At 57.8% G+C, this 18181-nt stretch overlaps 1 protein-coding gene across 1 annotated transcript in view; it reads right to left on the bottom strand.

Annotated features, from left to right (window-relative positions):
- The window catches only part of LOC147090516 (zona pellucida sperm-binding protein 3-like), a 42606-nt gene that overhangs the window by 2477 nt on the left and 21948 nt on the right, over positions 1–18181 (bottom strand). The window contains exon 5 of the mRNA XM_085977039.1: positions 4394–4520. Coding sequence (XP_085833165.1) covers positions 4394–4520 — 127 coding nt within the window. The remainder of the gene's footprint in view (positions 1–4393; positions 4521–18181) is intronic.

The following is an 18181-nucleotide window of genomic DNA, read 5'->3' as shown; positions in this document are numbered from 1 at the left end:
CTACACTGCCTAACCAAGCCAGCTTGTTCCCATGGCAATGGGGCCTTGGCACAGTCCTCCCAGCAATCTGCCTGACACTTTTTGCGTAGTCTTAGTGATGAAATGCCAACAAAAAAGACAGGGCTGAAGTGGGAACTGCCTGACCATCGTGAGCCGGAACGCTCAGCTGCTGAGTCGAGGACATGACTACGACCCCTGCACTGGAAGTCTCGGAGAGGCAGGTTTGGATTGCTGCATCGGAGAGAGAGAGCTGGCACTGATTTGATGGGCTGAACGGCCTCCCGCTGCGCTGCGAACCTCGGGGGTTCAGAGACACCTGAGCCAACAAACTCATCTGATTGGCGGTCCGACAGAAAACCGCTCCCACCGCACGTGCTCAAAAGTTTCTACCCCCATCGCAGGCAGAAGAGTCTCTGATCTTCAAATGTAATTCACTGCCTGAAGTGTTGTGAGGCATTTTAACGTGGTAAGGAACCATATAATTGCAGATGTTATCAATAAACCTGAAACCTGCCCCAACGGTAGATCATCTTAAAGGTGTCAGCTGGTAGCACACTTGCCTCGGAGTCAGAAGGTCGAGTGTTCAAGTCCCACTCCAGAGACTTGAGCCCATAATCCAGGCCGACACTCCCAGTGCAATGCTGAGGGAGTGCTGCACTGTCAGAGGTGCCATCTTTTGGGTGAAACGTTAAACCGAGGTCCCATCTGCCCTCTTAGGTGAATGTAAAAGATCCTACGGCTGCTATTGGAAGAAGAGCAGGAGGAGTTCTCCCCAGTGTCCTGGGGACAATATTTATCCCTCAATCAACATCACTAAATATAGATTATCTGGTCATTTTCACATTGCTGTTTTTGGAAGCTTGCAAATTGGCTGCTGCGTTTCCCACATTACGACAGTGACTCCATTTCAAAAGTACTTCATTGGCTGTAAAGCGCTTTGGGACATCCTGAGGCCTCCAGCCCTACAACACCCCCGTCTCCGAGATATCTGCACTTCTCCAATTCTGCCCTCTGGAGGATCCCAGATTTCAATCGCTCCACCGTTGGCGGCCTTGTCTTCAGCTGCCTAGGCCCCAAGCTCTGGAATTCCCTCCCTAAACCTCTCCAGCGCTCCATGCTCCTTAATACCTCCCTCTTTGACCAAGCTTTTGGTTATCTGCCCTAATATCTCCTTATGTGGCTTGGTGTCAAATTTTAATTGAAAGCGCTTCTGGGACATTTTAGTACGTTGAAGGGGCGACATAAATGTAAGTGGTTAAGTATTGACAACAATCCTACTGCAGATTTCAGCCAGCATTCACTGACCAGGGTCGGCCACGAGAGATACAAAAGTGTGCTCGTTAAGTTTGTGTGGATTCTAGCCCCACCGGATGTTGGAGATCCAGTACGGCAACTCAATCCCACTTGGGGACCTAGTATGTTGGTTAGACATAATTATTTTTTATTGTAGGTCCCACACTCACGTCAGAGATGTTTAGAAAGAACAATCTTTTATTTATACAGCACCATACCATGTTCAAGATGTCCCACCAACACCTTAAACATTCACTTCCTCCACCACCGGCACACTGTGGCTGCAGTGTGTACCATCTACAAGATGCACTGCAGCAAGTCACCAAGGCTTCTTCGGCAGCATCTCCCAAATCCATGACCTCTACCAGCTAGAAGGACAAGGGCAGCAGGCGCATGGGAACACCAGCACCTCCAAGTTCCCCTCCAAGTCACACACCATCCTGACTTGGAAATATATCGCCGTCCCTTCATATAGTCGCTGGGTCAAAATCCTACAACTCCCTGCCCAACTGCACAAACTGCAGCTGGACTAGAAAGCAGCTCACCACCACCTTCAAGCCTAACTAGGCATGGGCAATAAATGCAGGCCTTGGCAGTGACACCCACATCCCATGAACAAATTAAAAAATGCACTTCATAACCAATGAATTACTTCTGAAATGTAGTCACTGTTGTCAGAAACATGGCAGCCCATCAAGAGCCTACAAACAGCAATGTGATAATGGCCAGATCACCTTATGATGTTGGCTGGTGGATAACAATTGGTCAGAGGGAAGAACTCCCCTGCTCTTCTTCCAAAAGTGCCACAGGATCTTTTACATCCACCCGAGGGACCAGAAGTGGCCTCGGTTTAACTTCTCATCCGAAAGATGGCACCTCCGACAGTGCAGCACTGGGAGTGTCAGCCTGGATTTTGTACTCAAGGTTTCTATAGTGGGATTTGAACCTATGACCTTCCGACTCAGGCTAGAGTGCTGTCCACTGAGCCACGGCCAAGACTGAAAGCCATTTAAGGGGCCTTGAGAGATGCAATTCCTCAGGTCACTAATCCTGCAGGTTAACAAGCCATCGACACAGCACAAACAGGCTATTCAGTCCAACTAGTCTATGCTCCACACGAGCCTCCTCCCACCCTTCATCTCACCCAAACAGCATATCCTTCCTCCCTCATGCTTAGAGCTCCCCCTTAAATGCAGCTACACCATTCGCCTCAACCACTCCGTGATAGAGAGATCCACATTCTCACCACTCTGGGTAAAGAAGTTTCTCCTGAATTCACCATTGGAGTCATTAGTTAGTTACTACCTTGTAGTTACAGGCCCCTAGTTCTGGTCTTGCCCCCAAGTGGAAACATCTCGATATCTAACCCATCGCACCCAGTCATAATTTTAAACACCCTCAGCCTTCTCTTTCCTAGAGAAGGCAACCCAAACAGATCAATCTTTCCTAATAAGTCGAATCTCAGTTCTGGCATCAGCCTAATAAATGTTTTGCACCCTCTCTAGTGCTGCTATCATTTTTAGAATATGGACATCTACCCCATTTAGACTCATTATCCCAGTCAGTTATAGAGGACTAAACAACCTCCACTTCTAGTAATAAACTAATCCCAGCATTAAAATTTCCAGGAACGTTGCAATTTCATGGGGCTCAATAATCAGTCCCACTAACCTCAATCCACAAGAGCCCCACAAAGCTCCTTAACAAGGGACAAACAGCAGGCCAAGATAACTCGCTCCAGGCAAACACTTCCAAGTTGCTGTTAATAAACTAGTGAAATGGGGCACATACCCCAGTAGCCTGATATCTGGTGAAAAGATTAAATACACTCAGCAGGTATGCCACTGGGTCAAGAATCATTAATGGAAGTAAATAAATATGGAAAACTTCCCATATTCAGAATGCAAATCCCCAGCCGTGATCAATGACCAAATGTAAGCAATAACCATTACGGATTTGCTAATTTCACCACTTTATTAATCACAAGTTGTTGCGCAGGGTTTGCTTGCGTTTCCTGTACAGGAACAAGGCGATCAACGAAGCAGAGATCAGAGAGACAGCAGTCACAGTCAGGGCCACCATCAGGACCACCTCAGACTCCGCACCTAAACAGCAATGAGAAACCAACAGTGAGTGAAGGAAATACTGAGGGGGAAATGGAAACTAGCAGTCGGCCAACTCACCACCTGGAGACCTCTCCGCCATCCGTTGCTCAACCTCATTAAGGGACTCGGTTGCCAGGTCTGTCACATCAGTGTCCAGAATGACCAGGGGTCCAAGGGAGGCCTCACCCTCCCACTTCAATTCAGCATCACTCACTGCAATATCAAACATTCCAGTTAGAGAGGGTAAAGGGCAACCTCCAACATCTAGAGAATCAATGTCCTACCAGCTTCATGTACAAGATCCCTCCTTCCTCTGGAATCAAATCCAAACTCCCTTGTGGCACTGCAGTTGCCCAAGTGACAACAGGCACAAACGTCATTGTTGGATACTTCCAATGGGGTCCAGCTAAACAAGAGAATCAGTTTCACAATCAGGTTGGGCATCACTTCCCCACACAACACATCCCTGAGGGAGAGAGGGGGCACTTACACATTCTGCATCTTCTGGAAAGTACAAGCTTTGCTCATGGAATCTCTCCGATCCACTGCAGCAACCTTCAGGTGACAGGAGATGAAAATCTGAGGGACACATTCAACACAAGTCATTATATAGTGACTCCCTCCCAACTTGGGAACTCAATGAACAGGTGGATTCAGGGGACAAGTAGCAGAATGGATAGCAAGCTGGCTAGAAACAGAGAAAAGTGGTTAATGTTAGTGATTCATAGGATCACAGGATATACAGCAGAGGGATTTCAGGGGAAACTTCTTTACCCAGAGAGTGGTGAGAATGTGGAACTCGCTACCACAGGGAGTGGTTGAGGCGAATAGTGTAGATTCATTTAAGGGGAAGCTAGATAAACACATGAGGGAGAAAGGAATAGAAGGATATGTTGGAGAGTTAAATGAAGAGGAGATGGAGGACACTCATGTGGAGCACAACCCAGTTATGCAGATTGGCTGTAAATACTTTGCAGTGGTCGGCTTCCTCTTACCAAGGAACGATCATCGCCAAAGAAGCGGAAGGCATCCAAGTCAAAGTGGAGCTTGTCCAGCTCACGCTCATCTCTTGGCAACACGAAGGTTGAGAAGGAGTCCTCAGCTTTGCTGTCCAGGAGGCAACTGAAGAAATAAAAACGACATGGAGTGAATCAAGAGAAGCCATTGAGACAGGATCAGCTGGAGAAAACAGAGCGCTCCTTACCCATTGTAGTCAATGATGCTGTATCTCAGGGCGGAGTCCTCGTCTGGGCTCAACGTAGCGACACAGCGATCAATGTAGAGCTTCAGGGGCATGTGGTTGGTCATTGAAACAGAGGCCTCAATGTGAATGAGGTCACCCAGGTAGTAGACAGTCGAGGTGCGCTCTGCGAGCCAGTCATCTGAAGTACAAGAGGGACAAGGGTTGGAGACTGGGTACAACTGCCAGTGGGTGACTACAGGAAATCATTCCCCATCCACCCATCACATACCATTCATTAGGCACAGAGAGAATGACAGAAGCCCCTCTCCAGACTTGGTGGAGCTGAACGGGATCCAGGTGGGCTTGATCGGGTCACTGCTCACATTGCCCTTCCTGGAAAGACAACGGAGCCATTTTAGGACAAGGTCAGAGAACTACACCAGCTGTAGACGTTATTTGCGACAGTGTAGAGAATCTTACCTAAAATAGTGGCACTCAATGGGAACGACAGCTCCATTAGTTCTCACAATGACAGATCCATGGGCCTTGGGGGTGTGGTTCAGGTGGGTGGCATAGACCAGGAAATCTCCAGACATCTGAAAGACATCAGGTTCAGAAATGGACAACATTCTACTCAGGCGGTTGGAAGTTGTGCAGCCTCAGCAGCTAAAGCAAGGAGGGGGATTGCAAGCACAAGACAATTAAACAGAATAAAGATTCAATGAAAGGACAGCTTCACTTCAATAAAAGGAGCCACAGATTGATAATTTAGAGCAATGAATAGAACAAGATTAAAGCCTCATTTAAGCCAGACTCCCCCATATTCTGATACAAAGGAGTGGAAGAAAAAAAAACTCAATATTGTAGATAACTAAACCCCCAGTGACCTGAAAATCCACAAGACAGGATGTAAGGAAGGAAAAGTTAACTAAGTGAAGGATCAAGGCCAATAAGGCCGAGATCAAAGTTGGAGACACTCAGGAAAACCAGTTAAAGCAAAGGACAATACATAATTCAACACAAGTCTGGAGGTTTTTGTTAAGTCTGTGAGTTGTTCAAGTAATTAATACTCAGACTTAATCAGTAACAATAAAACAGGTCTTTACTGGTTGGAGGTAGGGACTACACTGAATACAAGATTACTGCACAGTGCTTATATACCGATGTGTTCACCCCCGGTATTACGTCTACAGCAGCCTGAGAAAGTAGTACATCTCTTAAGGTGGAACAGGCTTAAGCTCTCTTAAGGTGGAATAGGTTACATACACAACAGTTTTAAAAGCAGGAGACAGGAATCAGGGTAGGAAAAACAAGTTGGGTCTATTCCAGACACCAAGCTTAGAGCAAGAGTTGAGGAATCACATTACCTTCACTCTGCTGCCACACTCATGGAGCCCATAGTCAAAGAGGACAGTGTGGTTCTGAGAGTAGATCCCGGTTGACGGACAACCTGCCGTCCCCAGGGTCAGGTCAGCAGCTTTAATCAGGTGCCTGGTTCCAAATAAATCCATCTGTACCCTGACCAGCAGGTTGTGCTCTCCACACTGCACCCTCACAGTCTGCAGTGGAGACACACTGCGCCCCTCAGACACACTGAAACCGGAGCCAAAGGGAGACCCAGGAGAAGGGACTCGCTGAGGCCCAGGGGTGGCTTTTACTCTTCTCCATGGAAACCTCTGGCCCCCAAACTGTTGCCAAATATCAGAGGAACAAACAGCTCCAACTAACACCAGCACTGGGAGCAAACCCCTCACTACAAAATCCCCCATGATACTAAACAACTCAACTATCCCTGCACCCACCAACAAGCACCTTTTATACACACAACCTGCAGTCACATTGAGACGATTAACCCCAATCTCCACAATTTCTACCAATCACAGAACTGTGGGAGCACTCGTTGCTTCATTCTCTGGCTTGCTCTGAGTGCTGCAGGTTGTCTCTGGCTTGCTCTGAGCTGCAGGAGGAAAGAAGAGCGTGCTGGCCTCCTGAACAGGCAAGAAGAAGAAGGAGAAGCACCACCAACAGCCAGACCATCTACAACAGAGGTGCCTGGAGGGAGAGGAGGAGAGGAGAGGCCTCCATCTCAGGAGAGAGAGAGAGGGGAGAGGAACACCAGCCAACTTCTACTTGGAAGGAGGGGAGGAGCTGCTTCATTTCATCAAACATCTGCAGGTGGGTGTCTTTTTGTGCATTCCCCAAGAGACTGTGTATTCTAGGCGGGGGGAGGAAAGAAGACGGGCCGGGAAGCCTGGCCTGGGTCGGCTGGAGCTGCCCAGGTGAAGCCTCTTACTTGCTTACCTACATCAAGAAGACCTGGTGTGGGGCTGAGCCTGGGCTTCTTCCAGCCTACCCAGGCGAAGACATCTTCTCCCCCTGCCCGAAGACCATCTTCATAGACTTTGTCACCATCGGGGAGTGCACCCCTGCTGACACCCACCCACCAACAACCACCTAGAGTGCGGACCCTGCCTTTGCGGCCCCCCCCTCCTTCCCACCCATCCCCTCTCTCTCTCTCTTTATCCCTCTCCTTTGTCTCTCTCAGAGGGCACCTCCATTAAAACCACAAATAGCCACTTTGAGCAGAGAGGAGTAGGCCCCTCTCCCAATCATTCCATCAAGGGGAGAGGCGGGCCATTGGCTTTAAGCTCCCTCTGCTCGGTGGCAGACATTAAAATTACTCCCGAGGCCACTTAATATCACAGGGCCTGTGACTTGGGGTGTGTGTAGCTCCCAAAAAACAAACCACCCCAGTATGGCTTCGACGTCTTCGGCGGTGACGGGGCCAGCGAGAACGTATGCGGCGGTGACGGCCAAAGCCGCGGCTGCTCCCGCTCCTTCTGCTGCCCTGTCACCGTTCCGACTCGTTACGAAGAAGCTCGGGGTGAAGAGCTACACTCACCCCAACATGACTATCGAGGATTGTGTGAAGGCGATGGCTGGGGTTGTCGGCCCTTCAGCCATCCTCGCCGCCTCGAGGATGTATGGGAAGGCTGTGTTCTTCCTGGAGTCCGAGCGGGCGGTGGCCCTGGCCATCGCCCAGGGGCTCACCGTGGGCGGGACCTTCCTGCCGGTGGACCCTCTTGAGGCCACCGCGCAGAGGGTCGTGTTGTCAAACATCCCGCCCTTCATCTCCGGTGAGCTCCTCCTCCCCCACTTGCACCAACTTGGGGAGGTGAGGTCGGCGATTACGCCAATCCCGCTCGGATTCCGGGAACCCAGCCTTCGCCATGTCTTCTCCTTCCGGCGCCAGGCATTTATCCAGCTGGCGCGGGAGGGGGAGACGGACGGGGCCTTTACAGTCCTCCACGAGGGCACCCCGTACTGCGTCTTCTACACGACGGACGGCGTGCGGTGCCACGCCTGCAGGGAGGTGGGGCATATCCGTAAGAACTGCCCTGCCTCCAAGGCCGCCAGATCGTCTGGCGTGGCCGTAGCTGGCGCCGCCGCCGCTCCTCCCCCCGGGTCTAGCCGTGCCCCCCCTCAAACAAATACCACCGGGGTGCGGTCGTCGTCGGAGGTCGATGCCATCCTGGCCTCCGGCGGTGGGGGGGAGGGTTGTCCGGTCGGGAGGAAGGCGCGGGGGAAAAGCAAATACCGGAGGGCGGGTCCCCCCGGGGAGGGCGTGCCCCACAATATGGAGCCCCTGACGCCAGAGAGCGTCGCCGCGCTAGTCGCGGAGTGCGGGGGGGGGGGGCCCTCGTGTCCGAGCCTGTGGCCGCGACCGCTGAGGCGGTAGCGCCAGAATCTGCGGCCGGGCTCGGGCCCGGGGGACCCGAAGAACTCGCTCCGCCGGAGGGAGCAGGGGTGGCCTCTGCGGAAATGGAGGTCTCCCTCTGCCCCTCAGCCCTTAAAAGAAGGCGCGACCCCCTGGATGAGGAGGAGGACCGGGAGGAGGAAGGTCCCTCCGGTCAGGGGGAGTCGTCGCCCGCCGCGGGTACTGCGCCCCACCCCACCGCTAATACCATCACGGGCGAACGGCAGGGGTCGCCTGTCCCTAGGGGGGCTGAGGCAGAGGTGTCTGCCCAGCTCGTGCCTCCCGGGGATGGGGATGAGACCCTGCCCGTGGGGGGGGTCGCGGAGCAACCCGCGGCAGTAGACCCCTTATCGGTACCGTTACCCCTCGACGGGTCGGGCGGCCTGGGGTCCGGGTCGGGCGAGTCCTCGGATGATGAGCTCGCCCAAAGTGACCCGGTCGTCTCCCAGGTGCTGCTCGACCTCGTCCAGGGGTTGACCGAAATTACCCCATCCGCTGGGTCGGAGGCCGGTGGCGCGGAAGAGGGGGGCCCTCTGTCTCTGTCTCTGTCTCCGGCGCCGGGCAACATGGAGGAGTTCGTTTTTACCTACTCTCCGATCTCTCCGGTCGTTCTGGCGCCTGGGGCGGAGGGGGGCTCTGAACCGCCGCCGTCTTCTGGCCCGGCGCCCCTAGAGGAGCCCAGGGAGGAATCCTCCGCTACCGATCCTGGGGGTGGGATCCGGGCGGAGGCGGGGCCGGCCGTCGCGGCCGAGCCGCTCGCTGCGCTCCGCGTGGCGGACGGGTCGGCCGCCGGTGGTGACCCCCCGGAGGAGGAGGGGGACTCGGTGGTGGGGGCGGAGGAGGAATGCGACTCCATCGCTGATGAGGAGATGGAGGACCTCGCGCCCCTCGCCGGGACCCCCCTCATTCCCATTGAGGATCTCCGGGACTTTGTGGCCACGTGCCAGGGTCGTCAAAGGACCCGGCTGGCCCTCGATAGATGGTCGGGGCTGGCGCTGCTCGTCGGGTCGGCCCGCGTCGCCTTCAAGACCATGGTCGCGGATGCGGGCGTGGACCCGCTCGAGCTGCGTCAGTTCCGGTCCTTCCTCACTGGGCTGCAAAGGGAGTGGCGGTCGACTAGCGGCCGCCCTCCCTTCCCCCGTTAGAGTTAAGTAGGGGTTGGATTATGCTTCTGAAATGAAGATAACCATAGCCAGCCTCAACATCAACGGCAGCAGGGAAGCTAGCCGCAGATTTAATAACTTTTCGGTCCTTCGGGACGGGAAGTATGCGGTGTGCTTCCTGCAAGAAACCCACACCGTTCCGGGAGACGAGGCCACGTGGCTCCTGGAGTGGCAAGGAGGGGTCAGCATGAGTCACCTCTCCAATGTTTCCAGTGGGGTGGCTATTTTGCTGGCCCCGCATTTTCAGCCGGAGATCTTGGGGGTCAAGGAGCTCGTGCCGGGCCGCTTGCTCCAGGTCACTGTTCGCCTGGGGGGCGTGCCGCTCCATTTAGTGAACGTGTACGCCCCTGGGGCCGGTGCGCAGCAAGCGCGCTTCTTTGAAGAAGTGTCCACTCTTCTGGGCTCCATCGACGCGGGCGAGTGCGTCGTCCTCGGGGGGGATTTTAATTGCACCCTCGAGGCAAGGGACCGCACCGGCCACCTGCGATGCCCGGCGGCGATGGAGAAGTTGAGGGACCTGGTCGGGTCCCTCGACTTGGTGGACGTCTGGCGAAATCTCCATCCCGACTCCAGCGCTTTCACTTGTGTGAGGCCTGGGAGAGGTGCGTCCAGAATCGACCGCCTTTACATTTCCAGGGCATATGTTTCCTGCGTTCCGGCGGCTTCCATGCGGCCGGTGCCGTGTGCGGACCACCACCTGGTGTGGGCGGAGCTCGTTCCGCTGCACGCGGGGGGGGGGTCCGCGTACTGGCATTTTAACAACCTGCTGCTGGAGGACGCGCGGTTCCAGGATTCGTTTCGTCGGTTCTGGGCCGGCTGGAGAAGGAAGCAGGGGGGCTTCCCCTCCTTGAGGCTATGGTGGGACGTGGGCAAGGCTCACGTCCGTCTCTTCTGTCAGGAGTATGCGAGGGGGTCGACCAAGAGGCGGGAAGCCAGGGTCGGGCGGTTGGAGAAGGAGGTGCTCGACCTGGAGTCCCGTCTCGGTCAAGTCGTCGAGGACCCGGCCCTGCGGTTGGTGTACGAAGAGAAGAAGGGCGCGCTGAAGGACCTGCAGCTCGTCGGGTCCCGAGGCGCGTTCGTGAGGTCGCGGATTCAGTTCCTGCGGGACCTGGACCGCGGCTCCCCCTTCTTCTACTCGCTGGAAAAAAGACGGGGGGTCCGTAAGCAGCTCTTGGAGCTGCTGGCCGACGACGGATCTCCGGTCTCGGATCCGGAGGGAATCCGCGCGGAGACCCGTGCCTATTACGGGGCTCTGTTCTCTCCGGATCCGTCCAGCGAGGACGCGCGCAGAGTTTTGTGGGAGGACCTGCCGAAGGTCGGCCTGGAGGGCGCCGAAAAATTGGATGCTCCTCTGTGTCTGGAGGAGCTGACCGGCGCCCTCCGCCAGCTCTCTAGGGGGAAGTCCCCGGGGCTGGACGGGCTGACCGTGGAGTTCCACAGGGCGTTCTGGGACGTCCTGGGGGGCGACTACGCGCGGGTCCTGGGGGAAAGTTTGGCGACCGGGGAGATGCCCCTCTCGTGGCGCAGGGCAGTGATTGTCCTGCTGCCTAAGAAGGGCAATCTCCGGCTTCTTAAGAACTGGCGCCCGGTCTCCCTCCTCAGCACGGATTATAAAATTTTTGCCAGGGCCATGTCTGCTCGCCTTGGCGCCGTGCTGGCCCACATGATCCACCCCGACCAGTCCTACACGGTCCCGGGCCGGTCTATTCATGATAACATCCATCTGGTCCGGGACCTGCTCCACCATTCCCAGAGGGCTGGTCTGTCGGTCGCCTTCCTTTCCCTAGATCAGGAGAAGGCGTTCGACAGGGTGGATCACGAGTATCTTTTCGGGACTCTGCGCGCATTCGGGTTCGGGACGCATTTTGTCGCCCGGATCCGACTTCTGTACGCTGCCGCGGAGTGTCTGATTAAAGTTAACGGGTCCTTGACGGCGCCCCTTCGCTTCGGGAGGGGGGTGCGTCAGGGATGCCCCATGTCCGGCCAGTTATATGCCATTTGCGTGGAGCCTTTCCTGCGCCTCTTGCGGAAGAGGTTGACGGGACTGGCTCTGCAAGGGCCGGGCGTGGAGGTGGTCCTCTCGGCTTACGCCGATGACGTGCTCCTCATGGTCACGGATCCCGTTGACTTGCGGAGGATGCGGGAATGCCAGCAGATTTACTCGGACGCATCCTCCGCCAGGATCAACTGGGGGAAATGTTCTGGACTCCTGGTGGGTCAGTGGCAGGTGGACTCCCTGCCGGAGGAGTTCAGGCCCTTCGCCTGGAGCACTACGCACCTCCTCTACTTGGGAGTCTACCTCAGCCCGGCCGAGGACGCCTGGCCGGCGAACTGGCACGAGTTGGAGGCCAAAGTCGCCACTCGCTTAGGTCGCTGGACGGGATTGCTCCGAGTGTTGTCCTACAGGGGTCGGGCGTTGGTCATAAACCAACTGGTGGCCGCCATGTTGTGGTACCGGTTGGTTACTCTGATCCCTCCCCCTGCGTTTGTCGCCAAGATACAGAAGAAGCTCGTCGACTTCTTCTGGAACAACAGGATGCACTGGGTCTCTGCCGCGGTTCTGAGTCTCCCGCTTAGGGAGGGCGGTCAGGCGCTGGTGTGCCTTCGCACCCAGGCTGCGACTTTCCGTCTTCAGACGCTGCAGAGATACCTGTACGTTGAGATTCCTCCAAGATGGTGCGCGCTGGCGACGTATTTTTTCCGCCAGCTGCGTGGCCTCAATTATGACACGCAGCTCCTGTTTGTGGAAGTGGGTGGCACGCGTGCCAGCCTGCGGGGGCTGCCTGTCTTCTACCAGGAACTGCTATGGGTTTGGAACCGGGTCGCTACCAGGCGCAGCTCTCCCCCGACAGGAATGGTGGCTGTCCTTCGGGAGCCACTGTTCAGGAATCCGCACCTCCACGTCCGCAGGTTCGGGTGGCTGGCGGAGCACAGAGCTGTGGCTGGCAAGGTGACTCGAGTCGGGGACCTGCTCGATGGCGGAGGAGTGGGCTGGATGGCGCCGGAGGAGTTGGCGAGGCGCATGTCTTGGGTAAACGTCCGGCTCGCGGCCGATGCCATCGAGTCGATAAAGGCGAAAGTACGCCCCGGCACCACTAGGTGTATCGAGGCGGCTCAGGCGTGTGGGGCGATCCCGTCTGAGCTTTCCCCCGTTCGGACGGAATTCCTTGTCGGCGCCCAGCCCCGACCCCCCCCTCGGGAGCCGGCGCCTCACAACTTGAGCCGTCTCGAGGAAATACCCTCCGTGCCTTTTCATTCCGCACGGAGGGGTTTCCTGTACGGGCTGCTCCTGCACACCTTCCACTTTGCCATCTTCGCCTGCCGTCCGGACACGCCGTGGCGTGCCGTTTTACCTTCCGACGGAGGCGGAGGTCCCCAATGGGGGGCTCTCTATGCGGGAGTCCTCCCTTGTTCTATTGGGGACTTGGCCTGGAGGGTGTTGCACAGGGCAGTCCCGTGCAATAGGTATTTAAGTAGGTTCACGGACTCCCAGACCGCATGTTTGTTCTGCGGTCTGGAGGAGTCCGTGTTTCATATTTATATCGAGTGTGAGAGGTTGCAGCCCCTCTTTCATTATTTGAAGGGGCTGCTCCTCAAGTTTTGGTTGCACTTCAGTCCCACGCTCTTGATCTACGGCCACCCGGTGCGGAGGGGAGCGGGCAGGTCGGAGGACCTCCTCGTGGGTCTGCTCCTGGGCCTGGCGAAGAAGGCCATTAATTGGTCCAGGCAGCGGGCGGTCGAGGGGGTCGTCCGGCCGGATTGCCTCCCTCTCTTCCGTGGCCATGTTCGCGCCCGGGTGGCCCTAGAGCTGGAGCACGCGGTGTCCGCCGGCGCGCTAGATCACTTTCGTGACCGGTGGGCGCCGCGGGGACTGGAGTGCATGATTGGGCTGGAGAACCAAATTTTAATTTGATTATTAAGGTTTATTTGAAGTTTTATTGGTTTATTACAGTTTTATTGGTTTATTTACAGTTTTAATGGTTTATTTACAGTTTTTATCTGTCTAAATTTATGTTTTTACCAAAAGAGGAACCCCAATCTCTACCAATCACAGAACTGTTGGAGCACTCGTTGCCTCATTCTCTGGCTTGCTCTGAGTGCTGCAGGTTGTCTCTGGCTTGCTCTGAGAGCTGCAGGTGGAGAGAAGAGCGTGCTGGCCTCCTGAACAGGCAAGAAGGAGAAGCACCACCAACAGCCAGACCATCTACAACTGAGGTGCCTGGAGGGAGAGGAGGAGAGGAGAGGCCTCCATCTCAGGAGAGGAGAGAGGGGAGAGGAACACCAGCCAACTTCTACCTGGAAGGAGGGGAGGAGCTGCTTCGTTACTCCCAACATCTGCAGGTGGGTGTGTTCTTGTGCATTCCCCAAGAGACTGTGTATTCTAGGCGGGGGGAGGAAAGAAGACGGGCCGGGAAGCCTGGCCTGGGTCGGCTGGAGCTGCCCAGGTGAAGCCTCTTACTCGCTTACCTACATCAAGAAGACCTGGTGTGGGGCTGAGCCTGGGCTTCTTCCAGCCTACCCAGGCGAAGACATCTTCTCCCCCTGCCCGAAGACCATCTGCATAGACTTTGTCACCATCGGGGAGTGCACCCCTGCTGACACCCACCCACCAACAACCACCTAGAGTGCGGACCCTGCCTTTGCGGCCCCCCCTCCTTCCCACCCATCCCCTCTCTCTCTCTCTCTTTATCCCTCTCCTTTGTCTCTCTCAGAGGGCACCTCCATTGAAACCACTAATAGCCACTTGGAGCAGAGAGGAGGAGGCCCCTCTCCCAATCATTCCATCAAGGGGAGAGGCGGGCCATTGGCTTTAAGCTCCCTCTGCTCGGTGGCAGACATTAAAATTACTCCCGAGGCCACTTAATATCACAGGGCCTGTGACTTGGGGTGTGTGTAGCTCCCAAAAAAAACAAACCACCCCAGTATGGCTTCGACGTCTTCGGCGGTGACGGGGCCAGCGAGAATGTATGCGGCGGTGGCGGCCAAAGCCGCGGCTGCTCCTGCTCCTTCCGCTGCCCTGTCGCCGTTCCGACTTATTACAAAGAAGCTCGGGGTGAAGAGCTACACTCACCCCAACATGACAATCGAGGATTGTGTGAAGGCGATGGCTGGGGTTGTCGGCCCTTCAGCCATCCTCGCCGCCTCGAGGATGTATGGGAAGGCTGTGTTCTTCCTGGAGTCCGAGCGGGCGGTGGCCCTGGCCATCGCCCAGGGGCTCACCGTGGGCGGGACCTTCCTGCCGGTGGACCCTCTTGAGGCCACCGCGCAGAGGGTCGTGTTGTCAAACATCCCGCCCTTCATCTCCGGTGAGCTCCTCCTCCCCCACTTGCACCAACTTGGGGAGGTGAGGTCGGCGATTACGCCAATCCCGCTCGGATTCCGGGAACCCAGCCTTCGCCATGTCTTCTCCTTCCGGCGCCAGGCATTTATCCAGCTGGCGCGGGAGGGGGAGACGGACGGGGCCTTTACAGTCCTCCACGAGGGCACCCCGTACCGCGTCTTCTACACGACGGACGGCGTGCGGTGCCACGCCTGCAGGGAGGTGGGGCATATCCGTAAGAACTGCCCTGCCTCCAAGGCCGCCAGATCGTCTGGCGTGGCCGTAGCTGGCGCCGCCGCCGCTCCTCCCCCCGGGTCCAGCCGTGCCCCCCCTCAAACAAATACCACCGGGCTGCGGTCGTCGTCGGAGGTCGATGCCATCCTGGTCTCCGGCGGGGGGGGGGAGGGTTGTCCGGTCGGGAGGAAGGCGCGGGGGAAAAGCAAATACCGGAGGGCGGGTCCCCCCGGGGAGGGCGTGCCCCACAATATGGAGCCCCTGACGCCAGAGAGCGTCGCCGCGCTAGTCGCGGAGTGCGGGGGGGGGGCCCTCGTGTCCGAGCCTGTGGCCGCGACCGCCGAGGCGGTAGCGCCAGAATCTGCGGCCGGGCTCGGGCCCGGGGGACCCGAAGAACTCGCTCCGCCGGAGGGAGCAGGGGTGGCCTCTGCGGAAATGGAGGTCTCCCTCTGCCCCTCCGCCCTTAAAAGAAGGCGCGACCCCCTGGATGAGGAGGAGGACCGGGAGGAGGAAGGTCCCTCCGGTCAGGGGGAGTCGTCGCCCGCCGCGGGTACTGCGCCCCACCCCACCGCTAATACCATCACGGGCGAACGGCAGGGGTCGCCTGTCCCTAGGGGGGCTGAGGCAGAGGTGTCTGCCCAGCTCGTGCCTCCCGGGGATGGGGACGAGACCCTGCCCGTGGGGGGGGTCGCGGAGCAACCCGCGGCAGTAGACCCCTTATCGGTACCGTTACCCCTCGACGGGTCGGGCGGCCTGGGGTCCGGGTCGGGCGAGTCCTCGGATGATGAGCTCGCCCAAAGTGACCCGGTCGTTTCCCAGGTGCTGCTCGACCTCGTCCAGGGGTTGACCGAAATTACCCCATCCGCTGGGTCGGAGGCCGGTGGCGCGGAAGAGGGGGGCCCTCTGTCTCTGTCTCTGTCTCTGTCTCCGGCGCCGGGCGACATGGAGAAGTTCGTTTTTACCTACTCTCCGATCTCTCCGGTCGTTCTGGCGCCTGGGGCGGAGGGGGGCTCTGAACCGCCGCCGTCTTCTGGCCCGGCGCCCCTAGAGGAGCCCAGGGAGGAATCCTCCGCTACCGATCCTGGGGGTGGGATCCGGGCGGAGGCGGGGCCGGCCGTCGCGGCCGAGCCGCTCGCTGCGCTCCGCGTGGCGGACGGGTCGGCCGCCGGTGGCGACCCCCCGGAGGAGGAGGGGGACTCGGTGGTGGGGGCGGAGGAGGAATGCGACTCCATCGCTGATGAGGAGATGGAGGACCTCGCGCCCCTCGCCGGGACCCCCCCTCATTCCCATTGAGGATCTCCGGGACTTTGTGGCCACGTGCCAGGGTCGTCAAAGGACCCGGCTGGCCCTCGATAGATGGTCGGGGCTGGCGCTGCTCGTCGGGTCGGCCCGCGTCGCCTTCAAGACCATGGTCGCGGATGCGGGCGTGGACCCGCTCGAGCTGCGTCAGTTCCGGTCCTTCCTCACTGGGCTGCAAAGGGAGTGGCGGTCGACTAGCGGCCGCCCTCCCTTCCCCCGTTAGAGTTAAGTAGGGGTTGGATTATGCTTCTGAAATGAAGATAACCATAGCCAGCCTCAACATCAACGGCAGCAGGGAAGCTAGCCGCAGATTTAATAACTTTTCGGTCCTTCGGGACGGGAAGTATGCGGTGTGCTTCCTGCAAGAAACCCACACCGTTCCGGGAGACGAGGCCACGTGGCTCCTGGAGTGGCAAGGAGGGGTCAGCATGAGTCACCTCTCCAATGTTTCCAGTGGGGTGGCTATTTTGCTGGCCCCGCATTTTCAGCCGGAGATCTTGGGGGTCAAGGAGCTCGTGCCGGGCCGCTTGCTCCAGGTCACTGTTCGCCTGGGGGGCGTGCCGCTCCATTTAGTGAACGTGTACGCCCCTGGGGCCGGTGCGCAGCAAGCGCGCTTCTTTGAAGAAGTGTCCACTCTTCTGGGCTCCATCGACGCGGGCGAGTGCGTCGTCCTCGGGGGGGATTTTAATTGCACCCTCGAGGCAAGGGACCGCACCGGCCACCTGCGATGCCCGGCGGCGATGGAGAAGTTGAGGGACCTGGTCGGGTCCCTCGACTTGGTGGACGTCTGGCGAAATCTCCATCCCGACTCCAGCGCTTTCACTTGTGTGAGGCCTGGGAGAGGTGCGTCCAGAATCGACCGCCTTTACATTTCCAGGGCATACGTTTCCTGCGTTCCGGCGGCTTCCATGCGGCCGGTGCCGTGTGCGGACCACCACCTGGTGTGGGCGGAGCTCGTTCCGCTGCACGCGGGGGGGGGGTCCGCGTACTGGCATTTTAACAACCTGCTGCTGGAGGACGCGCGGTTCCAGGATTCGTTTCGTCGGTTCTGGGCCGGCTGGAGAAGGAAGCAGGGGGGCTTCCCCTCCTTGAGGCTATGGTGGGACGTGGGCAAGGCTCACGTCCGTCTCTTCTGTCAGGAGTATGCGAGGGGGTCGACCAAGAGGCGGGAAGCCAGGGTCGGGCGGTTGGAGAAGGAGGTGCTCGACCTGGAGTCCCGTCTCGGTCAAGTCGTCGAGGACCCGGCCCTGCGGTTGGTGTACGAAGAGAAGAAGGGCGCGCTGAAGGACCTGCAGCTCGTCGGGTCCCGAGGCGCGTTCGTGAGGTCGCGGATTCAGTTCCTGCGGGACCTGGACCGCGGCTCCCCCTTCTTCTACTCGCTGGAAAAAAGACGGGGGGTCCGTAAGCAACTCCTGGAGCTGCTGGCCGACGACGGATCTCCGGTCTCGGATCCGGAGGGAATCCGCGCGGAGACCCGCGCCTATTACGGGGCTCTGTTCTCTCCGGATCCGTCCAGCGAGGACGCGCGCAGAGTTTTGTGGGAGGACCTGCCGAAGGTCGGCCTGGAGGGCGCCGAAAAATTGGATGCTCCTCTGTGTCTGGAGGAGCTGACCGGCGCCCTCCGCCAGCTCTCTAGGGGGAAGTCCCCGGGGCTGGACGGGCTGACCGTGGAGTTCCACAGGGCGTTCTGGGACGTCCTGGGGGGCGACTACGCGCGGGTCCTGGGGGAAAGTTTGGCGACCGGGGAGATGCCCCTCTCGTGGCGCAGGGCAGTGATTGTCCTGCTGCCTAAGAAGGGCGATCTCCGGCTTCTTAAGAACTGGCGCC

Source organism: Somniosus microcephalus, unplaced genomic scaffold (assembly GCF_052327205.1).
Source record: "Somniosus microcephalus isolate GS21.2 unplaced genomic scaffold, FLI_Smic_1.0 unresolved_chr4, whole genome shotgun sequence".
Taxonomy (NCBI): Eukaryota; Metazoa; Chordata; class Chondrichthyes; order Squaliformes; family Somniosidae; genus Somniosus; species Somniosus microcephalus.
This window is presented reverse-complemented; position numbering and strand designations above follow the sequence as displayed.